General features: G+C 33.9%; 1 protein-coding gene across 1 annotated transcript in view; it reads right to left on the bottom strand.

Moving 5' to 3' along the window:
• Positions 1-20,640, bottom strand: part of TBC1D22A (TBC1 domain family member 22A) — a 189,268-nt gene that overhangs the window by 18,607 nt on the left and 150,021 nt on the right. The window contains exon 12 of the mRNA XM_075492373.1: positions 20,031-20,126. Coding sequence (XP_075348488.1) covers positions 20,031-20,126 — 96 coding nt within the window. The remainder of the gene's footprint in view (positions 1-20,030; positions 20,127-20,640) is intronic.

Genomic DNA, 20,640 nt, shown 5'->3' with positions numbered 1-20,640 from the left:
ATATTTGCAAAGGGATGTCTAATGCAAAAAACACTACAGAGAGCAAATGAGTTGTCATGTGTAAAGATCTTGTTCTTTATGGCAGCTGAAAGAGCTAACTAGGAAGCTATGATGGCAATAGTAAATCTGCTATAATGGCATTTCTGGAAGAATTTTAAATCCAATTTGTTTGCAAGTAGATGACAAAACAATGGGCATTCTCATTCTTGTTATTTTTACTGTCTTGCAGTTGCAATGAGACAATTTTGTTGCAAGATAGCAAAATCTACATGCACCAGCATTTAGGAAACCATAGGAGAGAACAGAAGATTGAAAGAAAGAAAATTAATCCTCCTCCATCTGCTTGTCTCAAAGAAAGGCATATGTCACTTCATCCTATTATTCAGCTCATACTCCAAAAGCTTTTAGTTTCTCTTTGTTCTCTTATCAGTAGTTTTGATTGAGTTTGGTAGTCAAGTGTACAGGCTCCTGTGATTTTAGCCTTCTCCAGGGTTACACGCTGATAAGGCCAATAATTGACATTGTTATGCAGCAGTTTCTGCTGAAGAAATAAACATGGAAAGAAAACAGTTTTCTTTGTAGAGAGATGTCTCCAGTGACAGCTGTGAATTACTAACTAAATGGAAGCCCTGCCAGTGCATTTAGTTTAGCAGGTCACTTAAATTGCTCAGGAAGAACAAGAGTTTTTTCTTTGTTCAAGAAAATCCTTTTTATATTGAAATGGAGAAAACACAGAGATCCCTTCGTGGTATTTACTGAAAATAAATAAAAACATTGGTTGATGAGAGAAAAATACCTTACAGTAATCAGAAAGTGCTTTTTCTGGAAACTTACAGGACAATAAAATCAGGTTTTCATTGTGTGGAACATTTGATTTAAAACTTGAATAGTAACAGCATCTCTGTAAAATACAAGCGATAAAGCAAGGCTTACAGGAAACCTCTCCAGATTATACATACCCTTCATCACATCCTTCCCTTCCTTTAGTGGGAGTCAGACCGAACAGAACCCTTGACAACACACGCAGATGAGAGGGGACCCAGATTTTGCCAGGTGTTCCTCCCAGCCTGCAAAATGCATTGCTGAACCTGTATGGAGTTTGGTCTCAGCATCCTTAGAGCTGTAACGCTCTGAACAGAACACATACACGTATTGCCTGTTACTTCATATAGGTTTCCAGGATAAGGAAGGACACAACTTACTGGCACAACAAAATGGCAGAATTCATTTCTAGAGTTCAATTATGTTATTGGACATGATGGCGAAAATTTAAAAATAATAATGAAAAAAAGCAGTGATTACTCAACAACTATTGATGCCTTTTTAAACAAAATAGTGCTTTTTCTCTGCAACTAGGCTTTACAGAGCTGCACATTTTTAGACTTTTATACAACGGCAATGTTGTTCTAACACTTTGTGCTTCTTAGTCCATCAAGATAACTAAAAATTACTAGATAGCAAAATATTTAAGAGCTAAATGTGTGAAGGCAAAAACGTTACAGGTGTTTTAGAAATGACGACTGCCATTTCAAAATTGTACTCTAAGGCCAATTCATTGTCCAATTGTTTCAACAACTGTGAGAACTTCAGATGTTTTCTGTATCTATACACAATAGCAACCATGTATGTCAGTGGGGAGTATTATGCCAGATACGCAACAGAAATTTTGGCCTGATTCCTAGAGTCATAGATGTTAAACCAGGAGAGATCATTACTTATCTTGGTCTGACCTCTTGTGTAGATAATAGGAAGTAAACCTAAACTTTTTTTTTTTCTTTCAGGAAAAACATTTATTTGAAATCCTCAAGAGCTGCAGAAATTAATTTCTTATTTTGTTAGTTTCTTAGAATTTTTTTCCTATCAAATTTTTCATATATTAATCAATTCACCTATTGGTTTTCTTTTTGACAAATTAAATATTTTGAGCACTTCAGTCATCCTCTCTGAGCCCTCTCTATGTCTTCGACTTCAGACATCAGAACTGGATGCAACATTACCAAAAAAAAACCCACCAAAAGGCAAAACAAGCTCTTATGTTCATTAATTTAACGATACAATTACTCCCATGTGCCACAGCATCATTCTTGGAGCTCATATAGCTTTCAGCAATGACCCCTAGGATGTCTTCAGAAGCCACGCATCCCAGGATACAGTTTCTCACTTCAGAGACATGACCTATTCTACTTATCCTGTATTTGCAAAAATTTTTCACTTGACTATATCACAATACAGCTTCCCTGAAGAGGTCAGCTGAACAAGTGATTCAAGATTGGTTTATGTAACTGCTCTGTTCTCCTCACTTTGTCGGAATGGTAAATCTGTGTTATCCACAGATTTTTATTATCAGCTATTTTATTAATGGAAATGCTGAATAGTATCATGCCAACTACTGACTCCCACAGAAGCTCACTAGAAAATCCTTCTCTTGAACACAATTAACTAAAAAATACATTTTTAGTCCTCCTGGTAGGACATCACATTATGTTTTTGTTGATACTATTAAATGCTATTTAAAAGTAAAAAAAAAAAAAAAAATAGACCACAGTATGAAATCATTATCTTGCACATTTACATCCATCAAACAAACACATAATATCACCAGAGAATAAAATCCAGTTTCACTGTCTTGTCTGTTATCTAATGTAGATTCACTTTTCAGGAATAAAGATAGAAACAAAGCTGTTAGGAATGACACTGCGGGGAAAAAAAGTTTCATATGTTCTTCTTAACTGATAGTAAGAAAATTGGATATGTAACTAGATAAATAATAATTATTAGAAAAATACTAAGTAAAGCTGATAAAAATATTTAATGCTTATAATTAAAACTTTATCTTTATTATCTTCATGAACATAACGATATTGTTTTCTTCCCACAAAGTCTTCTGAGATAAATAAAAAATGTCACAGAGACAGGAAGAATTTACATGTTACAAACTTTCCACTAAAGTCCAAAAGAAAGTCTAAAAGAAAATAAAGATAAAGCTATTTTTGCAGACAATATTAATACCTCTTATTATTATTGTTAGCTGAACACACTGTGGTCACTAGAAAACCACATTCTCTTCTCACAGTATTATCCTCTGATACCTTGGAGCTTCCCCATTTACAGTCTTCCTGAAAAATAGGAAAAGTCTTTGAATAGCACTCTCAAGAGTACAACGATGCCTACCCACGAAGAGAACAAACCCATCACTAAGAAGAGTTCTGATAAGCTATAAGTACATTAACAAAAAGTAATTGAGTAGTCAAACTCTTAATGGAAGCAAAAATAAATATCTAAGACTATCTAAATAGCTAAAAATATCCAAAATAATTTTAACTGGAGTGGATTTCTTTCTGAAAAGTAAAGAAAACATAAATAAAGGTAATAAAATGTCAAATTCTTTCATTACAGTTTCACATTCATGACCTACACCGTATCACTTATTGGTAAGTGATCACGCTGCCACAAGGGAAATGATAACACGCTCAGCAAGACTGCAATAGGACGAGACGGCATCCTTGCAGCCCCAGCGAAGCATGAAGTCAGCCTACTTATGATGACTGGAACCGCTCCAACCCTAATGCCACCTCATTTACTTTCTAACATTCTGTTGAGATAGCGAAGTTGCAGTACAGATTTGGAAAGCCGCAACAGTCCACTGCTGATTCATGCTGTTAAATCATGCTGTTATTACATTATATTTATGCTGCTATCACACTACTTTATGATGGGAGACTTCATTATGGTCAGAGCCAGAGCAGATGATGAACTGCATGTCAAGAAGAAACAACACTTGCTTGCCTGCATTAAAATATATAGTCTATGCATCAGATGAAATTAATTCTAGTGATAAAGAAGCATTACAAGTTTCAGATACAGTCACACAGATCTCTGTTTCAACGATTATACAAACATACAGGCATGTTTTGCCAAATGAAAGATTTAGCTGTTAATCACATGAGGACAGCAGTTAAGCTCAGACTATAACAGAGTTCTTATTTTTCTTTGATCCAAAGAGTCTATCTTTAGCTGTGTTCTTTACATCTGCAGGAATTCTGTGGTTTGGATTTTTCCAGTGCTTCTTACAGTGCATCTTCAGCAACTCTATTTAGCAACTATAGTCGAATGATTTGAAAAAGATTGCTAGGAACCTGAACAGCAGGAAAAGATAATTAATTGTTCCCTTCTGTAATTTCAGCCTCTGGACTACTGACAATATTTCATCTGAAAAGGCAAAACTTGGAAGCCTCTAGATTTTAATGCCTGACCTAACATCAAATGGGTGGATCAGAACATTTCTAAAGAAAATACAGTTGTAGATGTCATCTACATAAGACACAGATGATATGTCACATAATTTGAAAAACTAAAAAAAATTGTTAAAAGTACAAAACATTTTAAAACTGATACATCTTAATATAGTATCCAATTTGACTTCTAGCAAAGCATCAAAATCCTTAACTCGAGTATGATTATGCTTTTAATTCAGAGTGAATGTGCCAAGAAAGAAGACACGTTAAAGCTCACCAGAGCATCAGCTACAAACGTGACCCATCTGCAGTTCAGACACATAGCAACAGCTACTGTTAGCTAGTCGTCTCACTGCAGCTACTCTTTCAGTGATTTTGACAATTACACTCTCCCTTCTCCCCTGTCCCCTCCCTGCATCCGGGGTCAAAATGCTCTTACTACACACTATGAAAAATTATATAAAATTTAGTATAAGCTTCCAGAAATATTACCAATATACACAAGTGAATATAGCAGTAATCTGGCATGCTTTACCACAGCGCCACTGCTTTATGCAAAACAGACTGAGACGTGCATCCTTTAGGTAGATATGTGTGAAAATCATGCAAGCAATGTAAATCTTATTTTTGCACTAAATTTTATCATTTCAGTTAAAGGATTGGGCAGTTAGCTGGCAGCAAACTCTTCTAAATTCACAACATCAGTGAATTAGTAACCAACTGTAGATTAAAAAAATACCCTGTGATAGCAAGCCCCAACACTATGGGACTGATTTTTAAAATTTGCTCTTGTACTTTAGATTTCACAGATACAAGCTAATTAAGAGATGGAAGACACATGTGTTCAGTGTACAATCCTACAATATCTTTGGAACCCCTTATCCTCTTTAGGAGGTTTTTAATAGAGTAAGTGATGTCAGTAATGAGAAAGCACAGAATTTAACTGAGTTCCCAGATATTTTGAGTTAGAGATGAACTTTTTATCTTCTTCTGTGAAAATAATGATGACTATAAACAATCAGCTGAATAAAACGGTGTCATTAATATGTGGTCACCTCTTAAAACAGAACTAAAGCTTATAGGTTTGCACACAAAAATATCAGGAATTAGAATAAGAAATAAGAACTCAGATCGCACTTTCCAGTTGCTCCTTTTTCCAACCACTAAACAATACTGTGCGTTGATCACCTTAAGAAATCTCCTATCAAAAACTTTGTATTTGAATTTCTAATTTTGATAAATCTTCAAATAAATTCAGTTACTAATTTCATTAGAGAGTATAATTTTGGCTACTGAATTTCTTTTGCTGAATATCTAGACTTCAGTTGCTGTGAAATAAACTGGGATATTTTCCAATGTTTAAATTTGTGATATCCATTAAATTAGTTAACATATTTTTAGAGCATGTCATTTTTCCTTAAGTTACATCTATATTTATTCTGTGTCTAATTCTCTCCCCATTAAGTCTGCAGAAATGGGCATTACAAAATAAATGTTAAAACACCTTCCAATTTCTTGTTTCCAGCATTAGTCATTTTCTCTTGGTCAACTTTCTCAATTCCGTTGGTATTCATCACATCACTTTTAGCTGAATGAGTTTCAGTATAATTTGTTGACACTCTGATAGTCTGGCATTGCTTTTCTACAGTAAATGTCCTCTATTATGTAGATATTTTTATCCTAAGGCTCAAATTGTTAAAACAGGCAACTTCACTGAAGACAAAATATGATAACTCTGCAATTAAGAAAAATTCAATGTTTACTCTGAGAAAAGAAATAATTTGATGAAACCATTCAAGATACAGCACGATTGTAATGTAGCAAAAATGAAATCTGGACTGATAACATCAAATGGAATTTGCAAGAATTAAAAATCCCCTCCAGTTCCAAGAAGTGTACTGTTCTGTTAAAACGTGATAATTCAAACATCATGGAAAGTTACACATTATGTGCTGTTTCAATGAACAAATCATAGTTGGAAGGTATATAGATGAATACATTAAAAAGCACAGTTGTTTTTTTACCAAGCAGATAGCATAGGCAGCCTTTTCTGCTTTGGATGTTTTTGGTTGGTTTTTGGTTTTGGTTGTGAGTTGATTTTTTGGTTGTTTTGTTGTTTGTTTGTTTGTTTTTTTTTTTTTAACATGAAGGGAGATTCGATACCTTTGAAGTCCTAAAATTTCTGGTTGTAATTTCATTTTCTGTTCCTAGAAAGTCTTATCTGGTTTTGATACCCACTTAAGATCAGCTAACAGCAGCACATCCAGAATGAAAGCAGCATTTTTTAAAAACAGGGATGATACCAGAATATGCATATAAAAACCTCAGCTCAGCTTTTCCATCTCATTTTCTGCCAGGATCTTATTATGCAGTATTAACAATGATATGTGTTAGTCTCAACTATAAAATGGAAAGAGTAAAACCTTCCCATCTTGGTAAAAAGCTCTGCAAATTATACTTGAATTGCTCTGCATATTTGAAAACATTTTTGGTTTTGAAGCATATTTATTGAACTTATATTTTATTGATTCTCAATGTGCCCAAGTGAATATGCTTTGAAAAGAAGTATGATTGTATTTACGTAACAGTAGTGTGCCTCTGGATCCCTGAGGTCCTACTCAAAATATTCAATAGACTACGCATTTTTCTCTCTGTGTACAATTTAACTCTTCAACATTAGCGTTTACTAAAAATGGTGAGTTGAATTTGTCAAATAACTCAACTGAAGTCAAAACCAAATTACTATTCTAGTTTACCTAAAGCCATCCAAAGACCCAGAGGATTATCAAGGAACTACTTTATGGATAAGTGAACAAAAATCAGTCCTTCTCCTTGCATCTTTCCCAAAGGCTTACTAGACAAATTATATTCTTCATACTCATTGTATTTTATGTATATACTTTTCATCTCGTTCTTTTTTCTAGAATAAGTGAAATGGAATTCTATTTGAATTACGACATACAATGTGATTTTTAGATGCAATCAGAACTACTTAACCATTCCAGCTTCTCACTTAAATGTAATTACAAAATTGTGCCAAAAACATAATTTTAAAAGTTTAGCAAAAGTTATTTAAATAAACTTACTGACATAATGACTAGATTTGTTAGAGACTGTGAAGAGTCCTATGTCCCTAAACAGCTTTTATTCCCCTCTTTGTGTGTCATTATCTCTTAAAGAGTTGGGGGGAAAAAAAGTTTCTTACCAACTTGATTTTGATTAAGCTACTGATTTATGAATTCTAGGACAATATTACATTTTCATAAATTTGGATTCATTGTGCTGTTTGCACACTAGTAGCATTAATGATATGCATTTTTCTGAACACTACAGATGTGCTAAAGCATTTCACCCTGTATGTTCTGTACAAACATAACAAAACCGTGGATCCTCTGTATCTTGGAAAAAACTTTATTAGTTGTTTTTTGGTGTGTGGTTTTTTTTTTTTTTTTTTTTAAAAAGACTATCATTAGCCTGTGTAATATCCTGATAATGTGGAGAAACATAAAATACATATGGGTGTCATCAGCTCTAACAATACATCTACAGTTCTGTTTAAAAAAACCCAACAAAAAACCCCAAAACCAATAAAACAGGTAACCCATGTTAGAAACATAATTGTAAAATTATTTTCTGATCTCATTTAGTTGGATGCGTATGTTACTTGCAATGTCTATTACACTGTTGTAAAATAAGTATCACAGAATTTCATCTTACTTTTTATAATCACTTCTGAGTCTTTTATTGAGAAGTATAATTCAGCACAGATTAAAATTAGATATAGTGACCAAGACAGACACTTACAGAGTTTCTCAGTATTAAATACTGATAAAGTAACGGGAGAAATCACTTTCTTTGTACTAGGTCCAGTCAGCGACACTTGCATCATTTCTGCTTTGTAGTTTACTCCAACTACAACAGCAGAATATGCTACAAAATACAGCATCAGTTAACCACTGCAATGTTTTGACCTTTCTAGATTTTCAGAATATAGAGACTTGGGAAAAAAAAAAGTCCAAGTACTGTTCTTCACTTCAGGAAAATGTTGTTATCCATCATTAAATATCTTATGTGTGAATGTTTCAGGAACTCATCAGAATATATGGACCTGAAAACTAGTTTCTATAACACTGTTCATAAATAAACCTCCTTTAAAACAACGATTACACTACATTCAGTCCAGGTCAGTCTCATTCACTCCAAAAGTTACATTTGCTATTCGTTTTTGTTGCTATATCTGGGCCTATTTATTGGGTGTCAGTTCATTCTGCAAGGACAACCTTCAACAAAAACAATCAAGTAAGGGACATAAAGCCATATTAAACATTTTCCTGCAATTAAAACAATAACATTAATGAAAACAATAGAGAAATAAAGCTCTTCATCTAGCACACATTTCACTAAGCAATTTCCATTAAAAAAATTGAGAATTAATTCCTGAGGCAAATAGGAAAAGCTGACCAATGGCACTGTAAGGTTAATGGGATCAATCTAATCACATTCGAAATATGCAATTTTCAGGGAGTATAATGAAATAAAGATTTTTGTAAACTGCAGAACTTTGCAGATATGTAACATTAAGTAGTCAACTTTACAAGATTAAAGTGTTGGGATCCTACAGTTTTTACGGTACACAGAGTCTGAGAAAGAAATTATTACTATGACATTGTTACTGGAATGATCTCTAAAATTCTACATTCAGCTAACCCTCCATGTCTCTGGTTTTTGTAATCCTTTATATTAGTTCTTCAAGAAACTGATTCTGAACAGACTATTATGGTAGATAGTCAGGGACCAAGTGATATGTTGGCAATATTCTTTTTTAGGTTGGTCTGCTAATTAGTCACTATACAAAATGGGTAGTAATGGAAAGGTTTAAAACAAATCAATAAAATACATTAAATCAATTATTGGCAAGAGTATGCAGAATGCATAGTATGATTTTACAGAATAACTATAAATAAAATAAAAATGCACTCTAGGGTTCACTCATTTACAGTAAAGGGATAAAATTCATTACTCAACAAGAGTTAAAATTAACATGTTCAGAAGTAGAAACTAGGCATCTTATTGTTTGTACATTTGAAAATCATCTTCCTATTACTACCACACATGTGTTTTCCACCAAAACCATATTGTATTCAAAGCTATAATACTAAATTCCTTAAACTCAAATAATAATAATAAAAAAATAGAGCTGCAAGGGAGGAGGGCTCGGGACTTTCTCATAGTCAAGTAACTCTGCCCCAAAGAATGAATGCAGGCTAAAGAAACACATACCTTTTCTTTCCTGTGAAAACGTTCAGAATTTAAAGGCAATATGCAAGCAATATGAATTGTATAAATCTTTCAAGCAATACGAATTGTATAAGCACTGTGCTCCACAGTTTTCCTCCACACAACAGCAAGCTTTACAAGTGGAATTATGTTCAGTATCTCTTTCCCTCCATTCAGCAGTCTCCACTGGATTTGCTCCTGGATGCTTAAGAGCTTCCCTCCCTCCTCCTGACTGACAGCGTCCCTGGTACCAGCCAGTACAGGGAACAGTATGTGGGCTTGCAAAGAGACATTCAAACCTTCAAGGAAGTCTTCAAGGTATCTTCAATACTCAGATCACTAAATGCAGGCATTTAACAGATTAATTCTAATTTCTGCCAATGACATGATCCTTTGTAATTAATAGAGTAAAATAAATATTTGCAGAGGGTAGGGTGAGATCAGAATTGACTGATTTACACTCATGTCTTTTCACTGACTACAAATGTAATTCAAAGTGACTTTATTTCTAATTTAGACCTGGCTTCCACGATTGGCTTTATTTCATTAAACCTTAAGCCTAACTACATAACGTTTTCAATCTAACTGGTCTCTGTAACATGAATCATATCTACATATAATATTTGTACTGAACTATGGATCTGGTTAACATCTTTCTTGTGTTACCTAAAAGATTAATATTTGAAAAATAAAGATGACAAATATTAGTTAATGCCACATGTAATTGATTTAGCAAATACAAATGACTGCTAATTTGGTCATATAGTTGCTTTGTTCTTTCTGAAGAATGCAGAAAAATATTAGAGTTACAACTCGGTCCTACTAATATATGGCATTACAACCTCAGCTCTCATTTACACTAAATCTGTTTGTCAAAGATTTTGTTCTGTATGAAAGAAGGGGTAGAAGCTAATGAATTGCTGTATATTGCACATGAAATCCAAGCACAAAACTGCACATTCAGAGTTCATATTCAAACTTTTTAATTTGATGTATCTACAATTGCAACATATTCCCTGACTATCACAAAAGCAAACTATTCCAAAGGTAACTTAATTTGGAACTAACTGAAGGAAAACACTGTCTCAATGCAATTTTTCAAATGGCATGAACATTTACGTAGAGGAAAAAAACCATATAAGTATTATACACTCACACTTGTGTACATATTATTTACTTTCCTGTATATTTACATATTAGTTATACTGAAATTTTTACAAACTATTGCAATCAATGTTAATCATTCTGGGAAAACTGTTCTTTCTGTACCATCTCAGAGAGGCACTAGCATGTTATATGGAGTTTTAAACTTACCTACTAATAATGAAAAAATAACAGTCTAATATAGCAAATTAAGAAAAATAGTGGAGTCAAAATATGTCTCTAAATTGCTCTGATGAGTGACATAAAGATTTCTTAAGACCTTTGCTCTTCAAGCATACTCCCCACATACTTGCAAAAAAAGGTAGCTGTCAATCACCGGAAAACAATCCTCTGTATGCTCTTACTCCTTACACATTTCCTCTAGAAACAGCCACTACAGCTTTTACAGTGATGTACCTTGTTCCCTTTTAGATGTTCTCAACTAATGTGGTGGGGAAGAAGGCACTTGTTATTATGTCCCAGTACCTTGATTTTCAGATTTGCCAAACTGCTGAGTAATAAATGACTTGGTAAGTCATATGACTTGAAATTACACTTAAAACAGGTTAGGGTAAAAGTGAAAAGAAAGTTTCTAAGTCTCTACACTTGTAATAAAGAATACAGGTACAAATATTTATAAAAGATTAAAATAATTTAGAAAATATACATATTCTACTTATATCAATATCAAAACCTGAAGACCCTTGTCCTGTTTCTTATCATCAAGGTTTCACCTTTCTACTTTTTATGCTGCATTCCCAAGAAGAGAAGTCTTACTCAGATAGTATGCTGGCCCTGTAGAGCCAGCAGAAATTTTGAAAATTTCTTTCTGTTTTGGCAATCCTATTTCAGTATAAATGAATTTTTTAAAAAACAATATTCTCTACAGAAGAAGATGGGTCTATTAAAAACTAGACAGATCTCCCAAGATAAGTCATGGCTGCAGTATTTACCTCTTTCCATAAGCAGCTAAATCTACCACGCAAGGACTACTTCTATTTTTGCTAAATTGCTTAGGAGAGAGCAAGGCTCAGTTTTCACTAACTCCTGTGATATATCTGATAAAATTAGACTAGTTCATAGCTCAGAGTAACTTCTGAGTTTCAGCAGCAAATATATATATTCAAGCTACTTGCAATTCAATATCATTGTACTATAACTTGCAATTTTACTACATACAGCTGTTCCAAATATTTTGAGGAGTAACTATATTTTTGGGAGAGGGAGGTAGATGAAAAGAGGGCAACAGAAACAGATGCGCAGATTTCAAATTCAGATACAGGATCCAAAACTTATCTGTATTACTGGAGGTAAGTTGCACATTATTTTTAAAATGTCAGACATAAGTAATGTATTATTACTCTGAACTCTTGGCCTACACATTCCAGCAAAAGAAAGAAAAAGAGGTGAATTTAGGTATAAAAATATGCACATTGCTAGCTGAGTAAAATATAAATCAAAAGTGGTTTGGTTTGGTTTGTTTGTTTTTTATTATTTCTATTCTCAGCTTTGCACATTTAAAGCCAAGCTTTTGAGGAAAAACAGGCCTACAGTCTCATCAGAAGAAAAAGGATCACAGAAAGTCACACTGAAGTTTCAGAGATAAGAAAGGATACTGTTAGGAGTTTTATTTCCTTTTTCATGCTTCTTAAACCATTTTTAGTGTACTATATAAACTGGTCAGAATCTTCCAGTAGCTTTCTAGACAGAGGGCAACTCCTCCTCCTGGTACAAGGCAAGCACCACTAGTTTCTCAAAGTTAAAAGAAGGATGACACACGGTCTATCTGTTATATTTTAGTTTAATATTAAAATTTATTGTGATAATTTCTGTGGGACAAAACTTGTATTTCTAAGACTGTATGTTAAAATGTCTCTGTGTTTAATTTACAATATACTCACATGTGGAGATCAAGTCAAGATATTCATGACAATCAAAAGATGCAGAAGCTTTTGACTAAGTTGAGCAGGCTTGTTAAGAGAGCAGTTAAATTGAGACTGTAATAGCTGAAGTCAGAACCAACGGACACCTGATGTTTTTCCCCTATAAAACTGTATTTAGATAAAACTTTTACCAGTCACCTCATTCCTTGTTGAGTAAGCTCTTTGCATGCAAAAATAATCTCAGTAATTTTGTTATTGTAAGTTGGCTCTTCTGAATATAAATGATTTAACAGTGCTAACTACCAGTCATCAACTACCAGTACTTGGAGATTAAAGAGCAACCTCTTTAGATTGCTAGCTATAATGTCCAAAGTCTAAAATAGCAGAGCTTCCAGTTTCTTGCAACACAGGACAATATATGGAATGTCTTCCAAAAGTGCTCACAGGAGGAAATAAAATGACAGCAATGTTAGTAGTCAGGCTCTTTAAAGTTAGAAAGATTTCCACGTTCACAGTCCTTAACTCTTTACAGGTTTTGGGACATTCACAGAAAAGACCCTGTTAGTTTCCATACATGGAAGAGTGAGGGCATAGGATCCAGAACCACAAAACCATCTAATCATACAGCTTACAGAGAAGGGGGGTAAACACTCCCCTGTTCAGAAAACTAATCTGTTCAGAAACATTACTTTTCTTTTTTTTAAATTGAGAAACATATATTTTTACTGCAGTAGCAATGGGAACTAAATTTCTAGCACAGTAAACTCCAAGAAGCTAAATTAAAAATATATTTATTAGTTATGCCTCATATCATATGAAGTGAGAAGTCCTGCACTTTAATGCAGAAAAAGTAACTGTTTAAAAACTCACATCATAAACTAGGAACAAGATCACAAAAGATTAAGGAAACCCGTATTACTATAGTTGAGCATAAATAGATGGTATAAAATCATGTTTCTGATATATGATGTGTTTCTATAGTAATCCCTAGGAAGAATATTCATATTAAACTTTTTAAACTAAAGCCTTGAATTGAATTGAATTTGTCTTCCAACCATGTTGTTCTTCAGTCGCCTCTGTAATGATCTACTAATCCTATTTTTAGGGTGCAAAGTTACATTATTTAACTTGTGTAGCTGTAGCAAATACACACTCTGACAGGTGTATAGAATCAGATTTGTCTTTCTTTAAAACCTTCTCTTTCAAGTGATTTTAGCTCACATACAAGAATCTACTTTAATAGAAGTGTTAGTTCATGTGAAAAGTGAAATAAAAAATATACCCGTAATAAATGTAACAGCCCAAATGCTGATAAATACAAGCTACAGACTCCTTTGTAATTGTATACAATGTCTGTAATACTGAAATGAAGAAAACTGGCAGACAAGTCTAAGAATGAAATAAGGAGATAATATTCTCATCACCTATATGTTCCTAGAAAACATTTCTAGGGAAGAAAAACAAACATTTTCAATACCTCTGTTTTAAAACTGATTATTTCAGACTTTCATGTTGAATATTAGTATCATTTAATATAGGTGTGAAATCCTCTGCAAGAAAGATTATCTGCCTTTTTTTTTTTTTTAAATTTGACATTAGGCCTGAAGTAACACAAGCCAGTGACCTTTAGATGCTGAGGGTTCACCCATGAAAATAAAGCATTATTCCTCTATTTCAGGGAATCACATAAAGCTTCAGGAACTTTGGAATCTAACAGGCAGAAAACAGATCACAGGTAGAAACAATTGCCTTCATGCCCCCAAAATGCTGACAAATGTGAGGAAAAAGACTAAAAGGGCAAGCTCATGCGCTAAATGAGACTTGAAATATCAGTAGTGTATTCTTACCATAAATCAGAAGATATTAACCTGGGCCTTCTCTACTCTTATGTGAGATAAGGAGTAAAGTATTCAACTAAGCTGAGATTTAGGAAGAGTGGTAGGTAGTAGTGAACCTCCTAACCCTGCACCGATTCTAATTAAGTGATTATTAAAGAGGGAAGGAAAGGCAAAACAAACCAAAGGTGTTGAGAGTGCGCACTCAACCACTAAGCTAAAGATGCACTTCAAAGTCACCCTGTATCTCACTTCCATTCAAATGCAGGCACTATGAAATGTTTCACTGTCCTCTGAAACAGGCATCCATCTTAAAACTAACATATACAAAACCTATGATTTAATCTAAGAATAAACCTGACAACTATGTCATAAGGCATAAACATTTACATAAGTAATAACAATAACCTTAATTTCCTTAAAAAGTTATTAATCATATAATGTAGGAAGATGGTGGTTCACATTAAAATCTGAACTAACATTAGCTTGTAATACTTCACCACAATTAAACACTTGAAAAAAATCAAGAGCATTTAGCTAAATTTTAATAGGACAGACAATTGTGCACACATTCATTTTGGTCATGAGGTCAGTAAGGCTTACTCCCTAGTATTTATATAAAATAATGATTAAAGAATCATTATCTTAAAGATTATATAAATCAGAATAAAGGACAGTCACTACCCCGAAGATTTTATGGCTCAAGTATAAAACAAGAGACAACAAATTCACAGAAAAGTAAAAAGCAGCAACAAAAAACTAGTCAATGTGACTGTAAGTGCTATTAACAGACTCAAGCCTACCTGTCAAAGCTGTTCTAGATATTGCAGAAAAACAGAACTTACATAAGGATTTAGAGGAAAGTAACTGAGTATCTGCATTAGGTGCTCCATTTAAGTAAGACAGTCAACCTGGGAGATAGCACAGATACTTTCTTGTGAGCTCAAGTTCGTGATGAGGCTGTCATCACTGGCTGATAAACTGGCAGTCAGCATCTCAACACTGAATAAGAGATGACATGTAAGGTGTTGGTATTAGGCCACTAAAGGCCTTGAAAGAGAAAGTGTCTAGGTTTTCCTTGGTGCTATAAAGGAAAGGGAGCTAAAGGAGATACAAAGCAAGAAAAAATGATGGACTGAAAAATGATCTTTACAGCTTCTTTGCAATCTGGGTGAATACAAATGAAGCAAAAATGCATTTGTCAACACCAAAGAAAAGGACATTGCAGTAATAAAGATGTGGGTTGATGACAGCACCGGTGAAAATGTCTGTCAGACAGACAGAAAAGCCTGTACCTTAGAATCATGAAGGAGAAAAAAATCTGCAAGACAGACTCCTTACCACAACATATTGAATATATTTTTATAGCTCAGCTATGTCAACAAAATGATAACTTACTTAAACTGAAAATTTGGACTAAATTTCTAATATCTTAACAGTGAAATCAGTATCAGTCCAACATTACCATTAGCTTATATTCAGTTTGACAGCTGAATCTAGTCCCTGAAGTCCTGTTTCCTTACAAATCTTTCAGATATCCTGTACATGGCACCATTAAACTCAACAGCCATATTTTCTATTAATATTTTAATTCTAAATATGGTCAAAATCATGCTTGAATATTTTATCACTTAACAGCATCAACCATTCATACCTCTCAAGAATTCAGGAGAATTTTGGAATTATGGCTATAGTTAGGAAAATTAGTAACAGTAAATCAAAGTCTAAGACATGCTGATGAATAGAAAGGTCTTCATTACTTGCATCTTTAATTACTCTAAGCTTAGATAGCAGAAATTAAATGAATTTTACGTTTTGCATTCACATCGCAAGTCATACTTTACTACATTAAAAAAACATTGTATTTTTATCTATATTAAACTTACTGCTTTTTTTCTTTTTTTTAATCTGATACTAGTATGGAACCAGTGAATTAACACAGAACATTTATGCCATCAACAGAAACATCATAAGCCAAGAATGAACCCATCTGATCCTACAAAACATCACATCAGTTACAAAGGAAAATCTGAGGCAGGATTAAAAGGTCTTCCATTTACTGTCTGCCCATTGCGTTCTCTGTTCCCCAACATGTGAAGTAAAAACTGCTAATCTGAAGTATGAATAGAGCTACAGAGCTACCCAAACTAGCTTTCTGTACCTGGGTTTGTGGAGCATCCTATGTAGGTAAAGCGGACTCTCTCTCTCTCTCTAGAAGTGAGTACTGTGAGAGAATAACAAGCTCTAACTATAACTAAAACACTATCACTCTTTTCAGCGATATTAACCTTTGTATTATACGTGGGCATGAAATATTTAAAATGTCTATCTGAAAACATATAACGATAGTTTCACAGCTATCAAAAAGGGACCTTGGGAAATTTCAAAATTACACGTAATAATTTTTGCCCTCATTACATAGCATTGCATCGCATAGCTCATTTCATTACATAGCAAATTTCAAAATGAGATCAAAGCTTACTAGAAAGGTTACTGATACCTTTATTGAGCAGGACAAAACATTAGCAACTATAAACTCCTAGCAAAACAAGAGAGTTTGACATTTTCTCCCTCCCCAGCTTCCTAAATCAAATGTTTTCTCTTGGAACACTGCAGTTTGAAATAGTTGTCCTTCGTTCACCATTATACTGTATTTACAGTAGCCAGAAAGGAACAATTTATAAGGACACAGACAAGTGGCATGGAATAATCTGTGAAAGTCAAGAGGTGCCAGTTTTCATAAAGCAGAGACATGGGACAAATTCTACAAATAACGTTGCAAATTGCTCTAGATTTACATAGGAAGAATCACCTTTCTCCTCACTTGTCTCTTCCTAGAACTTATGCTAACCTGCAAATCTCATGTTTCAGAGGAGGTCTACATTGGTATCTTATCAAATAGATGGCAGTAAGGACAATAACTTGTTCAAACAGATTAAAATGAACAAAATTTCTATCATGACTTGATTATCATCTTACAGTGAGAAAATTATTCTAAATTCTTTCAAACATGAAAAATATGGGACGAGCATGAACTCAGTTTTATACACTTCTGTTACAAGTTTGCATATACATGATTATTGATATACATATATATAATATATACAATGTATACATTATTACTTCAACATCTGGAGGCCTGAACTGGTTTCTTCCTCTATTTCCCTCATCAAAATTTATTTCCTTTGATATAATAATATTTAATTCTACAAATATAAACCAAGTACCAAGTAGTTTTCAGGTTTTAGCACTCCATAGTATTAGTCCAGACAGCCTAACTCCCTTCATTACAAAATTTCTTTCTCTGCTACACAACAATACAGGAAAAAAAAAGAACAAAAACTAAAAAAGAACCACACACACATGCTGTCTGCAATAAGGAACTGTTATCAAGCACAGCTGAACATTTGGTATATAAGTCTATTAATTAATCTGTTCATATGAGGAAGAGTAAACACCACATACTTTTCCTCACTGCTTAGGTTGCCACAAGGCATACTTCAGAGAATAGAAACAAGTATCTTAAGAGCAAAGATTATTTCCTATCATCGTCCAGTCTGTAACATTACTTATAATATACTTCATCAAATAATAAGAAAAAAGTATTGCAAAACCAAGTCCTTTAAAATTGGCCTTTCAAAACCTGCTCAGTGTCTCACCTGGCCTATCACCACATCTGATGTTCTGGGGAACTTATTCTGCCTTAAAATTCCTGTAAGGTTTTTAATTCTACTGAAAGAGGTCAAACAGACATGTAAAAGAAAAGCATGAGTTTTCACAGCTAGTACTAAAGAACCAGACCCTCCGACTGACAATTAGGAGAGACTTGCCTTACCCATGTCATATGCAGAAAAACAAAGACAACGCACACTATGTGCAAGAGAAATGACTGGATGCATGTTTTGATGATTCTTGATGTAGTCTACAGAACACAAGATTTCAGTACGAAATGTACTATAACTGTGACTTCTCAATAATGTGAATTTAATGCAGAGTACTCCAACAGCAGATACTGAACTTCCCAATTTTCCAATGTAGTTTAAATGCCTATTACTTGAGCTACTGCTCTGAAGGCTAGGCAATGGTCTACAGCTATTATTAGCAAAGCAGAAGAATAATGTTTTTTATTCTAGCCTGTGGGACAGAAATATCATTTGGAGAATTAATAACACTTTAGTAATTTTAAAAGGTCATGTTACACAACAAAGGCGGCCAAGCCTTTTAGTGATAACATATGAGAGTGATAAAACTAGCACTAGTCTACAGATCCTCAAAATTACCAACTGCATTTCTATGTTGTAAACAAGCTAAAGCAGTCTGATAAATGTGTTCCAGTGCGTTCCTGATTTATGTATTTTACAGTCTAGTTTACATGGCCTATAAAGAAATTAAACCATAAAGAAATACCTTAATTATTAAATAAGTAAACAAATCTGAACATATGTAAGGAGAACAAACTATACCTTGGGGTTATTATTTACTTTAAACATAGTTGTAATAGATTCAGCAGAGAGGGGAAAGTTATGAACTTTGGTGCAGGAAATCAACAGGAAAAATTTAATAGGAAGGATTAACAGTGAACAATTGTAGTTGAGAGGCATGGCTGCGAACACTAAAGTTGTTTTTGACAAAAACCCATAAATTGAGAAAATCTGACAGTGTTAGCAGGTAGTATAAATTAAAGTTATGTTGTGCCCTTAGGCATTTATTTATTGCAAAGATACGCAACGACAGTTCAAGTGCTCTGAATAAATCATTTTATGAAGAAAGATAAAATAGACTGAAGTGATACACAAATTTACACAATGGTTCATTTGTACAGGGCAACAGAGTTCAGTCAGCTGCAGAGAAAGTAAGCTGGTAACGGGCCATTTCCCTGGGGCAGGCATGGTGTGGGCTTTGCAGCATGGTTTGTTTACAGTCAGCCTGTAAACAGGACTTTAACACCTTTCAGGCACTGCATGTGTATCATAGGGTAAAATTCAATATAAAATATTTCTATGAAAGTGAACTGTTACCAGTTCACAAACATAACTGAAGTTCTACAGGGGTATGCAAATGATTCTCCTATTTACTATATTCAAATCCCATTCCAAACAACTCCCTGATATGCTCTTTGCTGGGAAAATGTAAGGTTTTGTAATGTAAGGACCTGAAGTAAATACTCTTACAGTCCTTTTATTTCCCACTGAAAAACAGGCTCCTTATTTTAAAAGACTGCTTGCCTAGCTTTTTTGAAAGAATGAACATCACCTTGTTAGAGTGTGCTGTTATATTATACAGATGAGAAATTATAAATAAATAACTCCAGTGATGCATTTAAGATTAAAAAAAAATCCAGTTACCTTTTCACAAAATCTCTTTGTGAAATACCAAGGCTTTACTTGTAACAGCATCTCCAGAAATCATCTTCTCAAAGTCTGTCTCAGTTAAAACAACATTTTTTTTTCCAGCGTGGACAAAGAAAATACATCTCCTACTGCTTATAGTCCATCACTTCAGGTCTAACAGTTTTGGAGCAACTCTAACAGTCAGCCAGACACTGTCAGTCTTGCTGCAACTGCTACTATTTTGTCATATATTCATCCCCAAATAACACTAGGAAGCTAAATTTAATAAATACCACCCTGTGCTTGAAAAATATCCCCTTCACTTACTTGAAAATCTTTCTCTTCCAGGATCTCTTTCCTCCACCTGACAAGGAAGGCAGCACAGACGTACAAGTGGAAGTGAGAAAAACCCTCTGGTTCAGACTAGAAAAAATAAAAATAAATCATCATTTCAATACCCAAATAATACTTTTGAACACCATATAGCCCAAGTGTATTTTTATGGCATTCACTACTAACTACAAATGTCAGCTAAATCTCTCTCTCTCCGTATCACAACCATGTATGCATTTCATCTATGCCAAACCTATTCATAGCTATTATCTGTAACGGGAATTAAGGTGAGGTATGCATTTCTCATATTTAAATTCATTCTTTAAAGATGTGTTTCTCCATTTGTGATGTTATCCATTAGCTTATATCTGGCATGAAATACTGTACTGTCTAACTCAATATTGTGGCGTGAATCTACGCTTCATGTCCTTAAGCAAGCTCTTAATAAGGGAGATGAAGCATACGTAGTTTCATTTGACACTAGTAGCTTTTTTATTATAAATTATGCTATAGGAAATTATTAAGCATTTTAAAAAATATACAACTTGGTCTGTATTTGACTGAACTAGAAGTTTTTACTGAAGGAAAAAAATCTACTCCTTGT

The sequence above is a fragment of the Mycteria americana genome, chromosome 1, assembly GCF_035582795.1.
Source record: "Mycteria americana isolate JAX WOST 10 ecotype Jacksonville Zoo and Gardens chromosome 1, USCA_MyAme_1.0, whole genome shotgun sequence".
In the NCBI taxonomy this organism is placed as follows: domain Eukaryota; kingdom Metazoa; phylum Chordata; class Aves; order Ciconiiformes; family Ciconiidae; genus Mycteria; species Mycteria americana.
Note: the sequence above shows the minus strand (reverse complement) of the source record. Positions and strands in the feature narration are given on the sequence as shown.